The 20,853-nt window shown below is 40.7% G+C and overlaps 1 protein-coding gene across 2 annotated transcripts in view; it reads left to right on the top strand.

Moving 5' to 3' along the window:
- The window catches only part of KCNH1 (potassium voltage-gated channel subfamily H member 1), a 471,857-nt gene that overhangs the window by 40,373 nt on the left and 410,631 nt on the right, over positions 1–20,853 (top strand). For both annotated transcript variants that reach the window (XM_024239363.3, XM_024239369.3), the window contains exons 4-5: positions 9,475–9,603; positions 17,201–17,319. In XM_024239363.3, coding sequence (XP_024095131.1) covers positions 9,475–9,603; positions 17,201–17,319 — 248 coding nt within the window. The remainder of the gene's footprint in view (positions 1–9,474; positions 9,604–17,200; positions 17,320–20,853) is intronic.

The following is a 20,853-nucleotide window of genomic DNA, read 5'->3' on the forward strand; positions in this document are numbered from 1 at the left end:
TTTGAATCTGACCTGGGAAACATAGCAAAATCCTTCTAAAAAAGAAATGAAAAGAAATATGGCTCCAGCTAGAGCGTGGAGATGGAATAGAGCTTAGTGAGCAGGAGGTAGAGGGGCTGTTAGGAATCCCTCTGACAACAAAATGATAGTGGCCTGGTCAGGGGAAGAGGCATTCAAACTGACAGGTGTCCAGGGGGCTATGGAGGAGATGGAGCGCAGGGCCTTTGTCAGTGGTGTCCAGTGATGGGCTCCTCCCTTAGTTTGGGAGCCCCAGGCAGAGCCCAGGAAGTAGGAAGCCCTGCTTTCCAGTCAGGAACTCATCGTTTAACCTGAAGTAAAACTTGCTAGTGTCCGGCTGGGAGCTGACATTGAGGAGTGAGGAGGTGAATGTTTGCTGAGTGATTTTGAAAGGAACCTGATATTTACCAAGAAACAGGAGAGAAACAACATGTTGTGATGCAAAGTGAGGGCGTCAGAGCCAGGGCATGAGCAGGAGGAGAGGAGTCCACTGGGAACGGAAATGGGGCGGAGGGGAGGAAAGAGGGTTCATGTTTCTTTTCACATCTGTGGAGGTAGAGTTTGCTTCTACTTTCAAACTTCGCTGTTCAATAGAGTAAAACATTCAGCATTTTAAAGCAATATAGAGTTCTATGAGGGAAAAGTTCTTGTTGAGATTTTAAAAAGTGAAATATCACTATCTTGAAGCATATTTTTTATCTGATTTTTAAATTAATGCATTTTTACCATGATGAATGCATGCAAAAAATATAAAGAAAAAAAAACACCCAACAGACTCAGAGAAGTACTATTATACTATTAACTTTTTGGTGTGTTTGCTTTTTGTTTTTGTCTGTGTACATTTTACATAATGGAGATTTCGACTTGTATACAATTTAAAACTCATATGTTTATTTAGTCTTTATCACAAAAATATCCCCATTGTTAAAATTCCTCATAAATATAATTTAGAAAGAATTTTATTAATGTTTCCTCTATTATTAGATATTTATGAGGCTCAATTTTCATTATTAAAAACAATGCTGAGGTAAAAATTGTTATACAAATATATTTTGTTGACATTATGAAATATTTCCTAGAAGTTGAGAATTGCTGTGTCAAGGAATGTGAACTAAGGTTTCTGAGACATTTTGCCAAATAGCTTTCCAGAAGAACTGAACCCATTTCCAAGTCCTCATACAGAATGTGAGTGTCTGACTCATTATGCCTCACCAGCATTGAATAGTATAACTTTTAAATTGTCAAATTGCCCACAATTGTTTTTGTTTAACAAGCTTTTTAATGCTAGTGAGATTGAAGTGTTTTTTTCCTATTTATTATCCATTTAAAATTACCCTTTTAAATGTTAATTGTTCAGATTCTTTGCCTATATATCCTATTTAATTATAGGGATTTTCCCACTCATTTTTACAAGCTTTTAATATATTGTTATAGTTCTTTTTTTCCCAGTCTCATTCTCTAGGGTTTGCAAGGACAACTTTGTAGAAAGGATCTTCTATTGATAAGCATTAATATTTGTCCTATCTTTTGGAGAGTTGAGAGTAATTAGCAAAAGGCTTCATGGTGTGGTTTGGAATGAGTGTTTGGGATATCATTACATATGTTGAAGGATGGATTATTTGAAAGATTTCTATCTATTGGCCATTCGGAAAACCTGGCATTTCTGGAGTGCTGTATATTTCGTATTGTTACTTGCCTAATGTTTAGTATGCTGTATGATTTTCTTTTCTTTCTTTTTTTTTCGAGACTGGGTCTGGCTATGTCGCCCAAGCTGGAGTGCAGTGGCGCGATCTCAGCTCACTGCAACCTCTGCATCCGAGGCTCCAGCCATCCTCCCATCTCAGCCACCCAGGTACCTGGGACCATAGGCACACACCGTCATGCTCAGCTAATTTTTTTTTGTATTTTTGTAGAGTCGGGGTTTCACCATGTTGGCCAGGCTGGTCTTCACCTCCTTAGCTCAAGCCATCCACCCGTCTCTACCTCCCAGGTGGAGATTACAGGCATGAGCCACCAAGCCTGGCCTGATTTTCTTACATCAACGACAGTTGTCATTAATGAAGTCATTCAGTAAATATTCATGTGTTCACTCCTGTGCTACTCAATTAATTTTTCAATTTTTCAAACAAGAAAATCAAGAAGTATTAACCCTGAATAAAAGCAGTCAGTACATCCTCTGGACCACACTCCCCAGCGTGTGACTCCACAATTTGTGGTGTGGCTGGCGGCCTGGAATCTGGGAGCTCTGGATTAGTTTCCCAGTCAGAGAAGCCCAGGGAAAGGTATCTGACAGCATTTCTGCTGAGCTAGCAAGGAGAAGCTGCTGGCCAAGTACATATTGATTACCTACTGTAGGCTCAGCACTATGCCAGACCTGGTGGGTCACAGAGATGTAGATGTAAGAAACTGACTCTGCCTTTGAGGAGGTTACAGTCTAGTTGTAGAGCCAAATCTAACAGGCAAAGCAATCATATTTTGCTTATTTGCTGAATGGGTTATCTTTTATTTATTCAGTGATAGGAGCTGCTTATATGTAATGAATATTGATCGTAAACCATAGACATATTGAAAAACATTTTTCTCTATTTAAACATTTTTTCTTTTAACTTTTTAAACTTTTTTTTTAAAAACCATTTAGAAGTGAACAAGTTTTATGTCAGTGTTTTCCTTTATGGTTCTGAGTTTTATATAATGCTTAGGAAGTTCTTCTCCTTACCTAAATAATAAAAATACGCTTCCTTTTTTCCTTTTCGTATCTTTATAGTTGTGTTAAAATATTTAGAATATTAAACCATTTGGAATTTATTTTTATATATTATGTGAAGCAATAATCTAACTTATTTTCCACATTGCTTATTCAGCTGTCCCATTACTATTTATTAAATAATCCAATTTTTCCTTTCTGATTTGAAATGCCCTTTTGTTTATATGCTAAGGTCTCACACATATGTGAGTTTGTTTCTGTCTTCTTCTCTAGGAACCCTCTAGTAATTTATTAGCTATGTGAGTTTGATTAGGATACTTGTCCACTTGGGTTCCCCACATTTGAAATGGGAATAATAGTAGCTATTCCACATTATAGAGTCATTGTGAGAAGTAAACCACAATGTTTCAGGGCCTGACCCCATTGTAAGTACTCAATGAATGATATTATTTTTATTGTTTTTCTTTTGAGGCCTGTGCCAGTGACTCTTAATTACTGTAGTAGGCAGTCCCTGTTATTATTGTTCTTTCTAATAATTTCAAAGATTTATTGGCCATGCTTACACCTTAATTTTTCTGTTTGAATTGAATTTTAATTCATCGGAGTCAGAGAAAAACAAATACAAAAACAGCTGAGACTGATTGAAATTGTATTATATATATTAGAGGGAGAGGTTTGACATCTTATAAAATGGAATCTTATCTACAAACAATTTAACTCTCTCCATTTATTTAGGTCTTGTTTTATGCTCATCAATGCAATTTTAATTATGTTGAGGCTTAAGTATTGATTTTTCTAGTTTTGTGCTTGTTATGTTTGAGACTGGCCCTCTTTCCTCAAAACAGGCCGAGGCAGTTTCAGAGTTTTCTTAAACACTTTGAAATACTTCCTGTTTTTAAGTCATTCAAACAACCATGTGAAATGAGGTTGGGCATTTCCGTCTTACAGGTGAGAAATTTAAAAGGAAGGAAGAAAGGAAAGTGATAATTTTGGGGCCAGGCGCGGTGGCTCACACCTGTAATCACAGCACTTTGGGAGGCCGAGGCGGGCAGATCACCTGAGGTCAGGAGTTCAAGACTAGCTTGGCCGACATGGCAAAACCCCATCTCTACTAAAAATATAAAAATTAGCCGGGTGCAGTGGTGGGCAGCTGTAATCCCAGGTACTCAGGAGGCTGAGGCAGGAGAATCGCTTGAGCCTGGGAGGCAGAAGTTGCAGTGAGCCGAGATTGCACCACTGCACCCCAGCCTAGGCAATAGAGTGAGACTCCATCTTGAAAGAAAGAAAGAAAGAAAAGAAAGAAAGAAAGAAAGAAGAAAGAAAGAGAGAGAAAGACAGACAGAAAGAAAGAAAGCAGGCAGGCAGGCAGGGAGGGAGGGAGGGAGGGAGGGAAGGAAGGAAGGAAGGAGAGAGTTTTAAACACCTATGTATCAGACATGTGGGTATTTTTACTTTATTTTAAGTAACTCTGTTATCCCCATTTTACAAATGAAGAGGCTGATGGTGAGAGAAGTTAAACTGATGCGGCCAAGGCTCCGAATAACTGAAGATAAAGGGCTCAAACTCAGGGCTTGGGACTAAGTGTCAGATGTTCTAATGGCCAGTGGCCATTACATCCCTCTGGTGCTGTCTCATCCTCTCTGTACTTGTCATTCATCTCCATAAAGTTGACCCCAGACCAATTGTTCTATTTCCTGGGGCAGGCTACCATCCTCAAGTCTAGTTTCTGGACCTATTAGAGGTCAACCCTTCCCAAAAGCCAATCACAGTGGCTTGGTCTGTTCCATTGCTGTCGAATATGGTCTGGACACCCAGATGCCTGATTACAGAGAGTACTTGGGAGGAAGCCCAGGGTAGAAAGAAGATTGATGGAGGCCAAAAATTCTCTCGTACATCTGAGCCTTGCTGTTTTGTTATCTGGCTGCAAAGGCTGAGGAACCTCAAAGCCAGGTTAGGTTGTCAGGTTCATTACTACATGACCTAAGGAAGCTACATAAGGGATGAAAATCAGAGTGATCTAAAAAGGCTGACCTGGAACTGGCCTCCCATTGGATATCCTCATCCTGGAAAGAGCCTCCCTCCCAGCAGCAGCAGCCTCTGCCATCAGTAGGGTTATCAAGTGCTATGTTGTTCCTGGGTGTGTACATAGATCTTTCTTTAATAAAGGATTTAACATTGACCCTTTGTCCTTTTCGCAGTAGGACATCAAATGCTTACTTTTCTCAGTTTTTCCATGGTAGGCACTTGGGTAAGGAGGCAGAAATTTAACTTCTTCCTGATTTTCTGTGTATGTATATGAATATTTGCATTTATTGCCTCTCTAGCATCTTGATGGAATGGATCCTGCTGCAGAATTTGCGTTCTAGGAGAGACCCCTGTAGGCTACTTGCCCCAAGTTCTGTCTGTAGGAAAGTCAATGTCTGAATGGAGCCAAAGTATTCCTGAATATCCTTGGAGGGTAGAAGGGAAACTGGCTTGCATGGGGCTTCAGGTTCCAGATGGTTCACGTTCACTTGAAGCAACTGTTTCATATATTGAATCTTTAAGTTATATTTCATTAAATAAAAATCCTTTGCTCTTAAGTGGAAAAGGTTGAAATACTGGTCTGTATCACCTAGGAGGGACTTACTTATGTTCTCTTCTGAAAGAATTCCAGAAATGAAAATTTAAGCCCATTCTACTCGCTTTCTTAGACTGTTTGGGTAGTGATAGTTTGGGACTGAAAACACTGGTTGTAGGATTTATTTTTTTAAATTTAGCATTCCTAGAGCATCTAACCCACCAAGGCTGTTGTGCAACTCCATGACAGCACTCCCCGGAGTGGGGCGATGCAATGGCTTCACATGACCGTGTGCATAAGACTACATTGAATGCCAGGAAGTAGGGGTGCCCGGTGGTAAGACAGATAAAGTAGATCAGGTCTTTTGCCCTTGGAGTGTATTATGATCTATTTAAAGAAACAGTCATTAGCTGTTAAACTTTGAGGCAGCCAGTACATAACACTTAACTTCCCTGTCCATGATCAGAACCAGTTGAGAGAGATAAAGGAATCAGGCCAATATAGCAGGGGTCCCCAGCTCCCAGGCCACAGACTGCTACCAGTCCATGGCCTGTTAGGAACTAGGCCACATAGCAGGAGGTGAGCGGCAGCTGAGTGAGCTTTACCACCTGAGCTCCACCTTCTGTCAGATCAGGAGTGGCATTAGATTCTCTTAGAAGCGCGAACCCTATTGTGAACTGTATATGTGAGGTTGCCTGCTCCTTATGAGAATCTAATGCCTGATGATCTGAGGTGGAGCAGTTTAATCCTGAAATCATCCCCCCACCCTAGTCCATGGAAAAATTGTCTTCCATGAAACCTGTCCCTGGTGCCAAAAAGGCTGGGGACTGCTGCAATAGAGAATAAGATGTTACTTTTATGACTAATAAAGCTGATCCTGGGGGATGTAGTTTATACCTGTGGGCAAGTGAGTTTCTAAAAGTGAACCCTAGAATCAGACAGAGTTACCTGCAAGTCACAGGTAGTACTGGAGAACTGCAGGCTTCTCATCCTACCAGCCATCCTTCCTGCCTTTTGCAGGAGCAAAGTAGAGAAGGGGCCAAGCTACACATATCCAGCTCTTGTCTCCCAGATTACCAACCAACCTAGGAAAAAGGTCCAGAATGTTACATTGAAAGATGTTCTTCCACAGAGAAGCACCAGATCAGGAAAAAGGAGGTCCTTTCCCTCAAAAAGCCCCCATATTTAGCTCAAGATGAACTCCAAGGCAGTATGTCCTGATTGTATGAATTTTTGTTACAAGATATATATTTAGATACTGCAAAGGAATGGTCAGAATAGTATGTGTTTAATCAGGGAACGTGGCCAGGTGCAGTGGCTCACGCCTGTAATCCCAGCACTTTGGGAGGCTGAGGCAGAAGAATCACCTGAGGTCAGGTGTTCGAGACCAGCCTGGCCAACATAGTGAAACACCATCTCTACCAAAAATACAAAAATTAGCCAGGTGTGGTGGCATGTACCTGTAGTCCCAGCTACCCAGGAGGCTGAGGCAGGGGAATCGCTTGAATCCAGGACATGGAGATTGCAGTGAGCCAAGATTGTGCAGCCTGGGTGACGGAGAGACACACTTTAAACAAATGGACCTGTTAAGAGGGGAGAGTTCATTCATGATAAGCTTGAACTGTGGACAAATGAAAAAGGCCACCCAGTATGACTAATAAAATGATTTTCATGATCTTGGAGATGTGGCTTAGTGTCATCCACCCCTGTAATCATAAATGAAACATGAAGAATGAGCAAGTTCCCAGGCATTGGGCCCAGCTGGTGCAGTGCAGTGATGGGCCGCAGGGCTGCAGCTGGGAGGGGAGGGTTCTGGAGATTCTAGGAGTAGACATCATGAGTGGGTTCCTGTCATCTGATTTATTACTAATTGGTCAAATTAGTAATACATTTGTCAAATTAGTAATAAATCAGATGACAGGAACCCACTCACGATGTACTCCAGCCTGGGCAACAGAGACACAGTTTAAATAAATTCACCTGTTAAGTGGGGAGTAATTAGCAGTATTTTCTGGTTTATCATCTGAAAAAATGCTTAAATTTTTTTACAGCAAAAAAAAAAGATGGTTTTTTTGATTTGTGTGTTTTTGCCTTAACAGATAGGGTACAATTGAGAGCTGTGAGTATATAAGCTTAATTGCTGTGACACTTTGAGTTTTCTGTTGCTTAATTGAAAATGGTTTTAAATCCTGCAGATTCTGAGGAAAAGACTGGGAGGAATAGTAATACATACTTCCAAAAACAGTGAACAATTCAAAGGTCATATTCTTGACTTTGAAATGCTATTTGTGATTTTTATATGGTAGAATTTTCTTTCAAAACACTTCTTAAGGTGACATTATAATCTGCTGGTATTTGCAGAACACGTAGAAACTGGCAGCTGAAAATTATGCAAAGAGAATGGAAAGAAGGTTAAAATTTACTGTAGAGGAAGACATAGATAATCAAGATTTAAGGAGAACACATTTCCATTGGATCTACTTGCTGCCTGTTTGTACATTTCAGGGTTATTACTACTGACATGTGAATAGGTGGTATAGCCAAATCTGTAAAGTAGCTGTTGTCAAGCTAGATTGGCTAACTAAGCCTAGTGTTAATCAGAGATGTCTGTCTGTCCCTGGTGTATAGTACAGAGTTCGATGTGATTGTGGACAGAGAAAGCCAGGTGACCTCTTGAGGATCTATTTTCATCTCCAAGATTCAGTGAGTTGTCTGCTCTCTATCTCACAAAATAATATATGTCAAATGCTGAGCACAGTGCCGGCTACATAGGAAACTATTACTTAGCATGGGGAAATAGCTACCTTATTTTGATTTGCAAATGGTTATAAAATAGTATGCTAAGTATTTTTCCAGTTATGCAAAATTCAACAAATAGTTATTCAGTTCTTCTAGATGCTGTTGTAGGAACTGGAATATAAGAACTAGGAAGAAAAGAACATAGGATTGCTTTGTGTCTCTTTTAATTTTGTATCATAGAATAAATTGGTGCTTCTTGCTGTGATAGCTTCTCTATGGCTAGAAAATGTTTATTTATTTTCCTTAATTATTTTTGGGAAGCCAGCGAGTGACTGTGCAGATATTTGACTGTTGATACCTGAGTGGGTACTCTCTCTGAGAAGCCAGTCAGAATAGCCCTGACTACCTCCTTCTGTGGATGAAGACAGTGCTTAGGAAGAACTCGTTTATCCTCCACTCTAGCTCAGGAACAAGGATTGATATTGAAACACATTCATTGAGCTTCCTATGGCACTAATGTGATTGAAGCCCAAACCTGCTTGGAATTCTCCTTTTCTGGAGAGCTTTGTATGAGGGAATCATTGTGGTGTTCCTTTCCTTCTTCAATGCCTTGTCATTTACCATTGTATTGGATCTTTTAGATTTTTATCTTAAGGAGAGGGATGTAGAAATATAGTTTCTGGGCCGGACGCAGTGGCTCATGCCTGTAATCCCAGCACTGTGGGAGGCCAAGGTGGCAGATCACTGGAGGTTGAGAATTCGAGAGCACCTTGGCTGCCTCTACTAAAAATACAAAAATTACCCGGGCATGGTGGTGGGTGCCTGTAATCCCAGCTACCTCGGGAGGCTGAGGCAAGAGAATCACTTGAACCCAGGAGGCAGAGGTTGCAGTGAGCCGAGATTGCACCATTGTACTCCAGCCTGGGAGTCTAAAAAAAAAAAAGAAATATAGTTTCTGGCCCATGTGTGATTGGTCATGTGAGTCAAATTGGTGGATTCCTAAACTGGATTTTGACCCTTGGATCCTTTAGCAATGGATGAGGTTTGAAATTTGAGTTGGCATGGTCTGCTGGCCATGGTTGGCAGGGCCTATCTTGGCCCCTACTCTTTACTGTCCATTATGTGGTCTAAGGTAAGTCTTTAGGTCTTTGTAGTAAGTTTCTTCCATAAGATCAGGTAGGGGTTTCAACCTATTTCCTAACCATTTTACAAGTTAAGAGATCTGCACTTAGAAAGTTAGCCGAACAGGAGAAACCCCTCACTGAATAGTCACTGTGAAAGCTTTTATTCCAGCAAGAAAAAAAATTTATGGTGTGATAACCCAGCACTTGAAGGAATAAGACCATTTAAAAAATGAATTAATATTTGTACCTATTCATTCCCAAGTCTTTGCTTCCATAGCCCCTCAAATGAGAATGCAAATTACTGACCAACCTTTTGATATTCCTTTCAGGGACACCTGTGTGGTTCTTTGTGAAAATTGCTCCAATTCGAAACGAACAGGATAAAGTGGTTTTATTTCTTTGCACTTTCAGTGACATAACAGCTTTCAAACAGCCAATTGAGGATGATTCATGTAAAGGTTAGTAATTCTGACTTGTACAAATACATTTATGCCTTTTTTGTCTTTATTGTGGCTCTCGTTACAGAGCATTTAAGGTTGTCAAGGCAATCACTTTACAAACCTCAAGATTCTAACTTTAATTTGTATAGAGCAAAGCACTGTGTCATTCTGGAGTATATGGGGGTAGGAGAAGGAGAGAAAAAACACTTTGTTTAGGAAAGCATTTGAATCAATTTCATACCTTTAATAATTAACCCTTTCTGATATTAGTTAGGCAGAAGAAGACAGTTTGGCAACTAGTATCATCAGAATCTTTTCAAGTTTTCACATAACAAATGTCAGTCATACCAATAGGGTGGTCTATGGCTACATTCATCTGCTTTATATATAAACTTTCTTAGATTGGACTGAATTCTAGCACTTCAAGATTGTTAAAGCAGACTTTAGCACATCTTTGCATCTGTGGTTGATTAAGTCTGTGACTGGTTAATTCATTTGGAACATAACATTAATGAAGCCAGGGTCCTAAGTAACATTTCTATATGGGTCATTTAAACAGTTGTGTGATCACAGATTTTAGCACTCGCCTCAGCCATATCATATGCATGTATTATTTGCATAACATGGGAGACCCAGGAAAGGAGATGGCTCAGGATTTCTGGAACAACTGTACCCCTGAAGAGGTCCAGCTCATCAGGATATAAAAAAGATGGCATGTTAGTCCCAGAGGTTTGGGATTAGGGGGTGACATAGCACCTCTTTCACATCCCTTGTTCATAGTTCACACTCAAGATAACCAAGAGGCTAGGAGCTTTTTCATGTTGCAGTGCTACCTGGCTCTGTGGTTGATTTTTCAGCTCTGCTGGAGACCTCTGCTCCTTGTGGTTTTCTGAGATGTAGCAAAGAGATGAGAGTGGAGTCCAGGGGAGAGTTAAACTGAGACATATTATTTTTGATGTGACAAAATTTTTGTTGTTAAATGAGCATTATAGGAGGAAATAAAAAGCATTATGTGGATGCTCTCTCGAGGGCTGTGTCCTCTGAGGGTATTTAAAATCCTGGCACATTTAGACACTCACATTTATGGAGTTCAGAGCACAGTACTGTTAATACCAGTGCATCCTATTTTTTAAAACTGTCTGATAGCTCAATAAATCAATTTCAGCCTGCCTTTTGGTTTTAAGACTGCAGGAGATGCAAAGTCTCTCAACCAGTGTTTCAGCCACCTGAAGTCTCCCTTTTCTTACAGATTCATGATTGCCCAATTTCTAGTTTCTAATTTGAAGATTTCTCAGTGCAGTAGCTATTTCATGGCAGTAGGTCACTCATGATTAAGTACCATCTTGTTACCATATAGAAAGGCCAGTTGCTTTTTTAACCTGATAAACTCATAAGTAATATTTTGAAGGCAATTGAATATTTTGACACCTATTTTTGCAATTTTTCTTAGAAAAACTTAAGTTATGTGATTTGATTGAATCAAAATGTTTTGTTTTTATTACTACTGGAACATTTGCAGGTGATGTGCTGGTATTATTTAGTAGGAAAAGCATACCTAACAGAATGCTCCGTACCTGGCATGTAGGTGCCCGCATTTGATGCTCATGAAACCTGAAGAGGGATAAATCAGAGTGATGTAGTGAAACTTAGGTTTATTTTCCAGGAATAAAATGCTCCACTTCATTTAACCTGCCTCAATGATGCATTTCTTTGCTAGAAGAGTTTTGGTACACACACATACATACTTACAGACACACACACATTTACTCTGTTTCTTCTTAGCTGAGGGGACCAGATATTAATTGTTTTTGTCAGTGAAATAAATAGGAGTAACTTGTGGCTTGATTCATAAAAATTTGACACATACACACACACGTTAGTCCTTGATGTAGGAATCCTGCTAGTAGACCACGCTTAATGTCTTCTGAAAGACATGGCTTTATAAGTCTATCCATTTCAAGTGCCATGGCAGATATGTTCAGACCTTCCCACTTGCCATGTCATCATGCCCCTGGCCCACTGTGGTTTGGTGGTCTGCTTAGGACAAGTCAAACTTTATATTAGTGTGTTTATGATGGAAGCACATGATAATTCTCTAGGCCTTGTTATTTTAAGTCTATAAACTGCAGTTTTGGCTACAGGGATCAAATCTAGATCCTAGAAAGTATGCTGCCATGTGGTTGGATTGTTCTCCTGGCTTGGCATTTCTTCTTGGATGTACTCTCAGCAGCTTGTTTCCAGGAGACCAGCTGGGTTTTCAGTACAGCACCTCAGTCATCATTAAGGGTCTTAAGAGTCTTGCTGACTTAGGCTTGTTTAGAATTCACTTTGGAGATGGAATGGAAATGTGGATAATCTAAAATCTCAGAAAATTCCCAGATAATTGCTTTTTGGCATTGTCCCATGGGATGTTTTCCCACCACCATATTAGCCTTTTAAATCAGTTGTGTTCAAATTGTCTTTAAAATTACTTTGTTTTCTCAGGTCATGTAGTACCTAATTTGGGGACTTGGGGCTGGGGTGGGTGCATCCTGATAGTGATGCAAGAAGCCAGTTTGTGCCCCCAGTTTTCCCACAAATCACCCACAAAGGGTCCAACACATGGGATAATTGACAGTAGCCTATTTCAGGATCTGACACAAAGTAACTCCTCTTCTACCCAGAGCCTCAGGCACAGGGGATGGGTCCTGCAAATGTTTCCAGAGCCCCCTCTGTCATTTGGTGTACCAGTTCTCGCCATCCTTTTTATGAGCTAGGTAGGCCTCTGACTTCCTCATCTTCACTTTGCTCTCTGTCTTTTGACAGTAATTCTCTTACACTCTGACAAATAGTGCCCATGGATGGCATGGAGAAGGGAATGAAAATCAAGTTAGGTTTGCTGTTTGCTAACAGCTCTGGGGTGGGGGTGTGTGTGTGTGTGTGTGTGTGTGTGTGTGCACACTTAAAGGCTGAATGAGAGAGTAGGTAGGAATTCCTGCCTAAAATGAGAATCTATGATGCTCCAGTGATTTCATTTGTTCCTTCTCTTGCTTTTTCTTTTGTTATAGATAATTGGGAGTAGGCTGTGGGATATGTTTCTGTTGTGTTCTGTCTTCTGAGCCAGCAGGGTTGGGCAAATGAGTATAGAAGTAGAGTGTAAAGCTCAGAATTTTCTCTTTACCTTGCTCACCAAAGGATGAGTCAATCCTCTTGTTTTCTCTATTATCCCACCAACTAATCTCATATTAAAGGAGCAAATTCATTTTCAAAGATTCACATGTTTACTTCTAAATTCAGAGTTAAACTTGAGCCAAATGCAGACAACAAAAGGAATGCAAAACTTCGGAGTAGGTTTCTAAGAGCCAGAGATGTAGAATATTGAAGGATGAAGGCTCTGGCAAACTGTTGTAACTGTTGACCCTTCTGCATGTATCTTCATGTTGGACATGGGAGAAATAGTAATAGACACAAGTCGCAGGCCCCACCCCCTTCAATGTTAATATTTTATGTCCGTACCCTTAGGTTGATGGGAAAGTGATGATTTAATGACTGCTACTTGAGGAAGCCATTCTAGATTTTTGGTTCTTTATACATTGGTAAGGAAAAGATTGTGGGAGGAGACTTGAGGACGCTTAGGCAGTGGTCCACACTGACTCTCCATGCTGTACCCTGTGTCCACTATTCTTTGCTGGATGTTTGGATTATGCTATCAGCTCCTCTGAATTTCTGACCCTGTATCTCAGGACAAGGCTGGCCTCTGTCTTTTTTGGTACCCCTGGACTTATTCTCAGAGGAGTTGGAATTCTAACTCATCCCAGCACCATCTCTTCTGGCCTGAAAAAGAAATATTCAGGCTCATTGGTGGCTCAGCTAAGTTGACACCCACCAGGCATTGTGGGGTCAAGACAGGGGAAAAGCCATTTCTCCATTCCTGAGAATGGAGAAAAGACCCAGTAAATACCTTTTAGCTGATTGCTAGATTGTGTACTGTTTTCCCCTCCTTTGTCCTTTTTCTCTCTATACTCTTCCTTTTCTGCTCCTGCTCACTTCCCCTCTCATTTTCCTGATCATGGTATGGTTTCAATTTTCTCATGGCATCCACAGCCCTGTTATGCCTAACTTGCTGGTGACATTTGTGATAGAACTGGAAGAATCCTGGGCCAGGGGTTTCTTCATTTGAGCTCAATTCAGTGCTGAACTTCCAAGTGGGATATAATTGGAGGAGTAGGTACAGAAAAATGCCTGGCAAAAGAGAGGCACAGAAATATCCCCTGAAACTGAAGAGAGTTTGTGAAATGGGCCGCCTATCCTTTGGGACTTTATGTCTATTGGAAACCCAGACAGAAGTAGGTTGATGAGAGAAAAAAATATTTGTTCTTTATTTGTCCAATACACCTATTGTATTCACCTGTTGGGTGCCTGGCCTCATGCTAGGTGCTGGACACAAGGAAACACCTGCGATAGAGCCTCTGAGTCTATTTGGGAGAAGGGATAGACAGGTAAGCAAATAAAACAGTAAAGCACAGTCAATGATCTAATATATGCCTGCCTAAACCAAGTGGGGGTTCAATACACAGAGCAGGTAAGTCTGCTGGGGTAGGCCAGTATCCTTCCTTGAAGGATGATGATGAATCACGTGGAAAATGACTGTCTGATTTCCCCTGAGCAAGACCATTTTGAGCTAAGTTCAGTTTGGGTTGTCCCCTCCCATTTGGCCTTTTGTACAATAGGAGTTTCACTTTCTCCAGAAGTGATTCTTCTGATGGGTCTGCTATAAGAGACATTGTTGGTCCAAATTGTACGTATTATCTTTCACCAAACTGGTTTGCTCTTCCTATGTTTTTAATCTCATTGAATAGCTGTCACCCCAGTTGTCACCCAAACCAGAAACTCAGGAGCCTCCTAGGTTGCTTCTTCTTTTCCTGTGTAGCTATTTTTTTCAGAGTTCTGACTCTGTAGCTGCCCTCAAGTCTCCCCTTGACCCCTGGCCCAGGCCACAGCATTGGTCCAGGCCCACATGGTCTCTTACCTGTTGTCCTGACGTATCCTTTATCTGTCAGTCTTTTTTTTTTTTTTTTTTTTTCCAGCCCACTATCCACTTTGTTGTTCTGTTCATTTTAAATGCAGATTGGCACGTGTATCTCCCTCCTCACCAAATTTAAAGTACTTCAGTGGCTCTCGGTGGGTTTCAGGATGAAGTTCAAATTTCTTAACTCACCTTCTAGGTTTTTACTGTCCAGATTCTTCTTGGTTTGGCCCCTACCAACCTCTTTAGCATCATCTCAGGACACACCTGGCATCCCCCTCCCACTTATAAGCCATGACCCTTTATCCAGCCATTCAGAATGTCTTGTTCTTCACGGGCATATTACCCTGTTTTATAATTTTCTGCCTTTGTAGGTGCTGTTCCTTCTGTGTGGGATATCTTTCTTTCCTTAAGTCTATCTAATTCTTACTCATTGTTCAAAACTTTGCTCTAGTGCCATCTCCTCCAGGAAACCTGCTTTGACTCCCCAGCCTGGATTAGGTATGTCTTCTTTTGACAGTCTTGGCCGTAGCATTCTGTACTCATCCCTGTCATAGAACTTAGCTCACTATGTCATGGTTTCTTAATTGTCAGTTTTCCCTGCTAGAGTGTGTGCTCTCTGAGGCCAGAATCTGTGTCTTATTCATGTTAGTATCTCTAGTATCTAGTACCATGCCTGGTACATAGTAGTTACGTTTATAGAATTAACACATGAGTGAATGAATCTATTTTTTCATCTGGCGAGTCATGATTGACATTATAAAGTATCTACAGAGCAGGAAGGAAAATATGGGTTTGGGAACTTGGGAGAAAACTTCCTTCCTTCCTTTCTGCCCATGCTGGGTAGAAGTGTAATGGAAATTTCACACTGTTCATCCATTTCCTTTTCAACACCCACTCACCTTCCCATGCCCTTGCTCAGCCAGCTGAGAGCTCACTGTTTTAAGAGCCCACTCTTGCAAAGTGAATCAGGGCTAGGCCAGAGAGTGAGGGGCTATCCTGAGTCTAGGGAAATGCCCAGAGGTCCAGGGATATTCCTTTTTATTCTTTTATGTTATATCAGGTGATGAACCAAGGGGTTTGGGACACCTGCCCTGCCAGCTCCCTCTCATCACTGTTCTCACAGTATATAGATCACACTGGTGGTGGTGGTAAGGTGGGTGCAGAGCCTTTGCTGATGTTTACATATACAACTGACTAAAAAATAAACTCTCTGCTCTTCTCGAAAAGCTTTTTGGAATCCAGTTTCAGCTTTATTTTAAGCTGAAGTAGAGCCTGCCTCTGAAAGTGACTTTTAAAAAATCTTAGTTCATAGTTCCCATAGCACATTCATTGACATTCGGGGAGATGTCAAAGACCCCTACAGGGTCCATGCTGTCCCCTCCTGTTAACATTAATGGGAACCTTCCCCTCCACAGTCAAACCACTATGTGTATCTTTTCAAGCCAACCCCAGCAGTTCCACATTTCTGCTTCATGGCATCAGGGTGGATGAAAGCACTACTGGCTTTTTATTAAAGCCTGGCACTTCTGGAATGAGATAAAAAAGAGCTGATTTGCTCAGTTTATGATTCTCACAGGTTGTGTAGAAAAATAAAATATGGACATTCTTCTGTTTAACTCCATTGTCCTCTGGATTCTATAAGTCTATCTTGGAAAGTTGCTCCAGGGTAAAATTTGGCAGATGAGATTTCTACTGGAAGGTGCTGAATGCTTCTAAACTCTAAAGGATATAAAAAAATAAAATCACCTAGTCCTGCTTTTGCTGTAATGTAAAAATAGTTGCATGCTCTGTTTATTTGCAGTATACCCCGCGTCTGGGTTTTTGGAGCTCCTAAAACCCAAGCCTGGTCTTGAGAATACTGACAGGACTTCAAGGGTCTCATGGGGCAACTGCCATGGTTATAACCTTGGTACAGATGGGTTGTTGAGTGTTGAAATGGACAATTGTCTTTGGGGGCCTTTAAAAGGTGTCAAGATCACTCAGACATCTTCGATTCTCAGTAAAGACCTGTCACCAACCATCTTTCTCCCATCCTAAAGCAGACTGACATCTATCAGTTCTTTTCCCCCACCTACCCAGGGGTTGAAATCATTTCTTATTCCCCTGGCCTTGGAGAAGGTAATGCATAGAATGGCCATTTGACTAGCTTGTCCACTTAAAATGCAGAACCAGCTGTTTCTGCAAGAACAGATAGCCTGGGGACTGGGAGCAGCCAGAGCCAAGTTACCAAGTCAGAGAAACATATAAATTACCCCATATTATCTTCTGAAGAAGCCTTGGGCCAGAGTGGAGAGATGTTCTAGACTCTTTCTTATTGTCCAGGCACTCTGTGTCTTAGTCTCCCTATTTGTAAAATGGTACTAAAACCTGCTCTACCAACTTCACAAACTATGAATAGGATGAAGTGAAAGTGCAGGGGAAAAGCAAATTGCGACACACAAGGTGCTTTTCTGAGCAGTGAGTCTTGCTTGCAGGGATGCAGTGACTCATGGGAGCTTAGGAGGGAATTGGGGGTGTCTGTTTCTGACAGTGTAACTTGTAATGTGAATGTCTGTGCACCTTTGGGATGTGGTTGACCCTGTCTTTTCACTCTTCCACTTGCTTCAGGCTGGGGGAAGTTTGCTCGGCTGACAAGAGCACTGACAAGCAGCAGGGGTGTCCTGCAGCAGCTGGCTCCAAGCGTGCAAAAAGGCGAGAATGTCCACAAGCACTCCCGCCTGGCAGAGGTAAGGGCAAGGGGTTAGCTCATCTGGAGCCTCACTTTTAGGGGGTGCATGGGCTGCGGCAATGGCACAAAACTAGTGTGCTAATCATGGAGAGGATCTTCAGGACCCCCAGACGCCTGTCTTGGCTGGGCTTACACACCACAGTGTATGATACTGGGTAAGTGACCTAACTCCTTTGAGCTTTATAGTTTCCCATGTGCAAAAGCAGGCTGGAAAAGCTCTGTTTCAGCTTGCTTGAGATGAAAAGTGTCAAATCACTTTTTTGAGGAGCTAGAAGTGCTTCATGTACATGAAGGAGTTTTTAAACAATTTTGTTATTAGAGCAATTCATACTGTTACAGGCAAAGAAGATACAGGAAGTGAAAAGAAGAAAATAAAAAGTACCTGTAATCACAACAACCACATGGCATTTTACATTTTTTTGGTGTGTGCATTTAACTTGTTTCTCTGTAGATATCCTATTTCCTAAATGCTAAGAAATTCATTTTTTCAAATGTTAACGTTTATGAAATTGAGATACATCTAGGAATAGTGTATACATTAAATGTGATTATGTTGCCTTTTCTTCACTTTATATAATCATGAACAGTTTTACATATTAATAAATATACTTAAAATTATTATTATTTTGATAATCTTTGTAGTTAGGAAAATTTGGCATTCTTCTTTCTGCTGGGGCAAGTAAGAGGCTAGGAAGCCTTGACAAGTTATCTTATTAGGCTTCATGCACCCAACTTGTCATTATCTGCCTTTGATGGTGCCTGGTCTTTATTTTTATTTTATTTTTTATTTTTTTAATTTTTTAACTTCTTTTTATTATACTTTAAGTTCTAGGGTACATGTGCACAATGTGCAGGCTTATTACATAGGTATACATGTGCTATGTTGGTTTGCTGCATCCATTAACTCGTCATTTACGTTAGGTATTTCTCCTAATGCTATCCCTTCCCCCGTCCCCCATCCCATGACAGGCCCCGGGGTGTGATGTTCCCCGCCCTGTGTCCAAGTGTTCTCATTGTTCAGTTCCCAACTATGAGTGAGAACATGCAGTGTTTGGTTTTCTGTCCTTGTGATAGTTTGCTCAGAATGATGGTTTCCAGCTGCATCCATGTCCCTGCAAAGGACATGAACTCATCCTTTTTTATGGCTGCATAGCATTCCATGGTGTATATGTGCCACATTTTCTTAATCCAGTCTATCATTGATGGACATTTGGGTCAGTTCCAAGTCTTTGCTATTGTGAATAGTGCCATACTAAACATACGTATGCATGTATCTTTATAGTAGCATGATTTATAATCCTTTGGGTATATACCCAGTAATGGGATGGCTGGGTCAAATGGTATTTCTAGTTCTAGATCCTTGAGGAATCACCATACTGTCTTCCACAATGGTTGAACTAGTTTACAGTCCCACCAACAGTGTAGAAGTGTTCCTATTTCTCCACATCCTCTCCAGCATCTGTTGTTTCCTGACTTTTTAATGATCTCCATTCTAACTGGTGTGAGATGGTATCTCATTGTGGTTTTGATGTGCATTTCTCTAATGACCAGTGATGATGAGCATTTTTTCATGTGTCTGTTGGCTGCATAAACGTCTTCTTTTGAGAAGTGTCTGTTCATATCCTTCGCCCACTTTTTGATGGGGTTGTTTGTTTTTTTCTTGTAAATTTGTTTAAGTTCTTTGTAGATTCTGGATATAAGCCCTTTGTCAGATGGGTAGTTTGCAAAAATTTTCTCCCATTCTGTAGGTTGCATGTTCACTCTGATGGTAGTTTCTTCTGCTGTGCAGAAGCTCTTTAGTTTAATTAGATCTCATTTGCCTATTTTGGCTTTTGTTGCCATTGCTTTTGGTGTTTTAGACATGAAGTCCTTGCCCATGCCTATGTCCTGAATGGTATTGGCTAGGTTTTCTTCTAGGGTTTTTATGGTTTTAGTTCTCACATTTAAGTCCTTAATCCACCTTGAATTAATTTTTGTATAAGGTGTAAGGAAGGGGTTCAGTTTCAGCTTTCTACATATGGCTAGCCAGTTTTCCCAGCACCATTTATTAAATAGAGAATCCTTTTCCCATTTCTTGTTTTTGTCAGGTTTGTCAAAGATCAGATGGTTGTAGATGTGTGGTGTTATTTCTAAGGCCTCTGTTCTGTTCCATTAGTCTATATATCTGTTTTGGTACCAGTACTATGCTGTTTTGGTTACTGTAGCCTTGTAGTATAGTGGGATGTCAGGTAGCATGATGCCTCCAGCTTTGTTCTTTTTGCTTAGGATTGTCTTGGCAATATGGGCTCTTTTTGGTTCCACATGAACTTTAAAGTAGTTTTTTCCAATTCTGTGAAGAAAGTCTTTGGTAGCTTGATGGGGATGGCATTGAATCTATAAATTACTTTGGGCAGTATGGCCATTTTCACGATATTGATTTTTCCTATCCATGAGGATGGAATGTTCTTCCATTTGTTTGTGTCCTCTTTTATTTCGTTAAGCAGTGGTTTGTAGTTCTCCTTGAAGGGGTCCTTCACATCCCTTGTAAGTTGTATTCCTAGGTATTTTATTCTCTTTGTAGCAATTGTGAATGGGAGTTCACTCATGATTTGGGTCTCTGTTTGTCTGTTAGTGGTGTATAGGAATGCTTGTGGTTTTTGCACATTGATTTTGAATCCTGAGACTTTGCTGAAGTTGCTTATCAGCTTAAGGAGATTTTGGGCTGAGATGATGGGGTTTTCTAAATATACAGTCATGTCATCTGCAAAGAGGGACAGTTTGACTTCCTCTTTTCCTAATTAAATACCTTTTATTTCTTTCTCTTGCCTGATTGCCCTGGCCAGAACTTCCAACACTATGTTGAATAGGAGTGGTGAGAGAGGGCATCCCTGTGTTGTGCCAGTTTTCAAAGGGAATGCTTCCAGTTTTTGCCCATTCAGTATGATATTGGCTGTGGGTTTTTCATAAATAGCTCTTATTATTTTGAGATACATTCCATCAGTACCTAGTTTATTGAGAGTTTTTAGCATGAAGGGCTGTTGAATTTTGTTGAAGGCCTTTTCTGCATCTATGGAGATAATTATGTGGTTTTTGTCATTGGTTCTGTTTATATGATGGATTATGTTTATTGATTTGCATATGTTGAGCCAGCCTTGCATCCCAGGGATGAAGCCAACTTGATCGTGCTGGATGAACTTTTTGATGTGCTGCTGGATTCGGCTTGCCAGTATTTTATTGAGGATTTTCACATCAATGTTCGTCAGGGATATTGGTCTAAAATTCTCTTTTTTTGTTGTGTCTCTGCCAGGCTTTGGTATCAGGATGGTGCTGGCCTCATAAAATGAGTTAGGGAGGATTCCCTGTTTTTCTATCGATTGGAATAGTTTCAGAAGGAATGGTACCAGCTCCTCTTTGTAGCTCTGGTAGAATTTGGCTGTGAATCCATCTGGTCCTGGACTTTTTTTGGTTGGTAGGCTATTAATTATTGCCTCAATTTCAGAGCCTGTTATTGGTCTATTCAGAGATTCAACTTCTTCCTGGTTTAGTCTTGGGA

This window comes from Pongo abelii, chromosome 1 (assembly GCF_028885655.2).
Source record: "Pongo abelii isolate AG06213 chromosome 1, NHGRI_mPonAbe1-v2.0_pri, whole genome shotgun sequence".
Lineage (NCBI taxonomy): Eukaryota > Metazoa > Chordata > Mammalia > Primates > Hominidae > Pongo > Pongo abelii.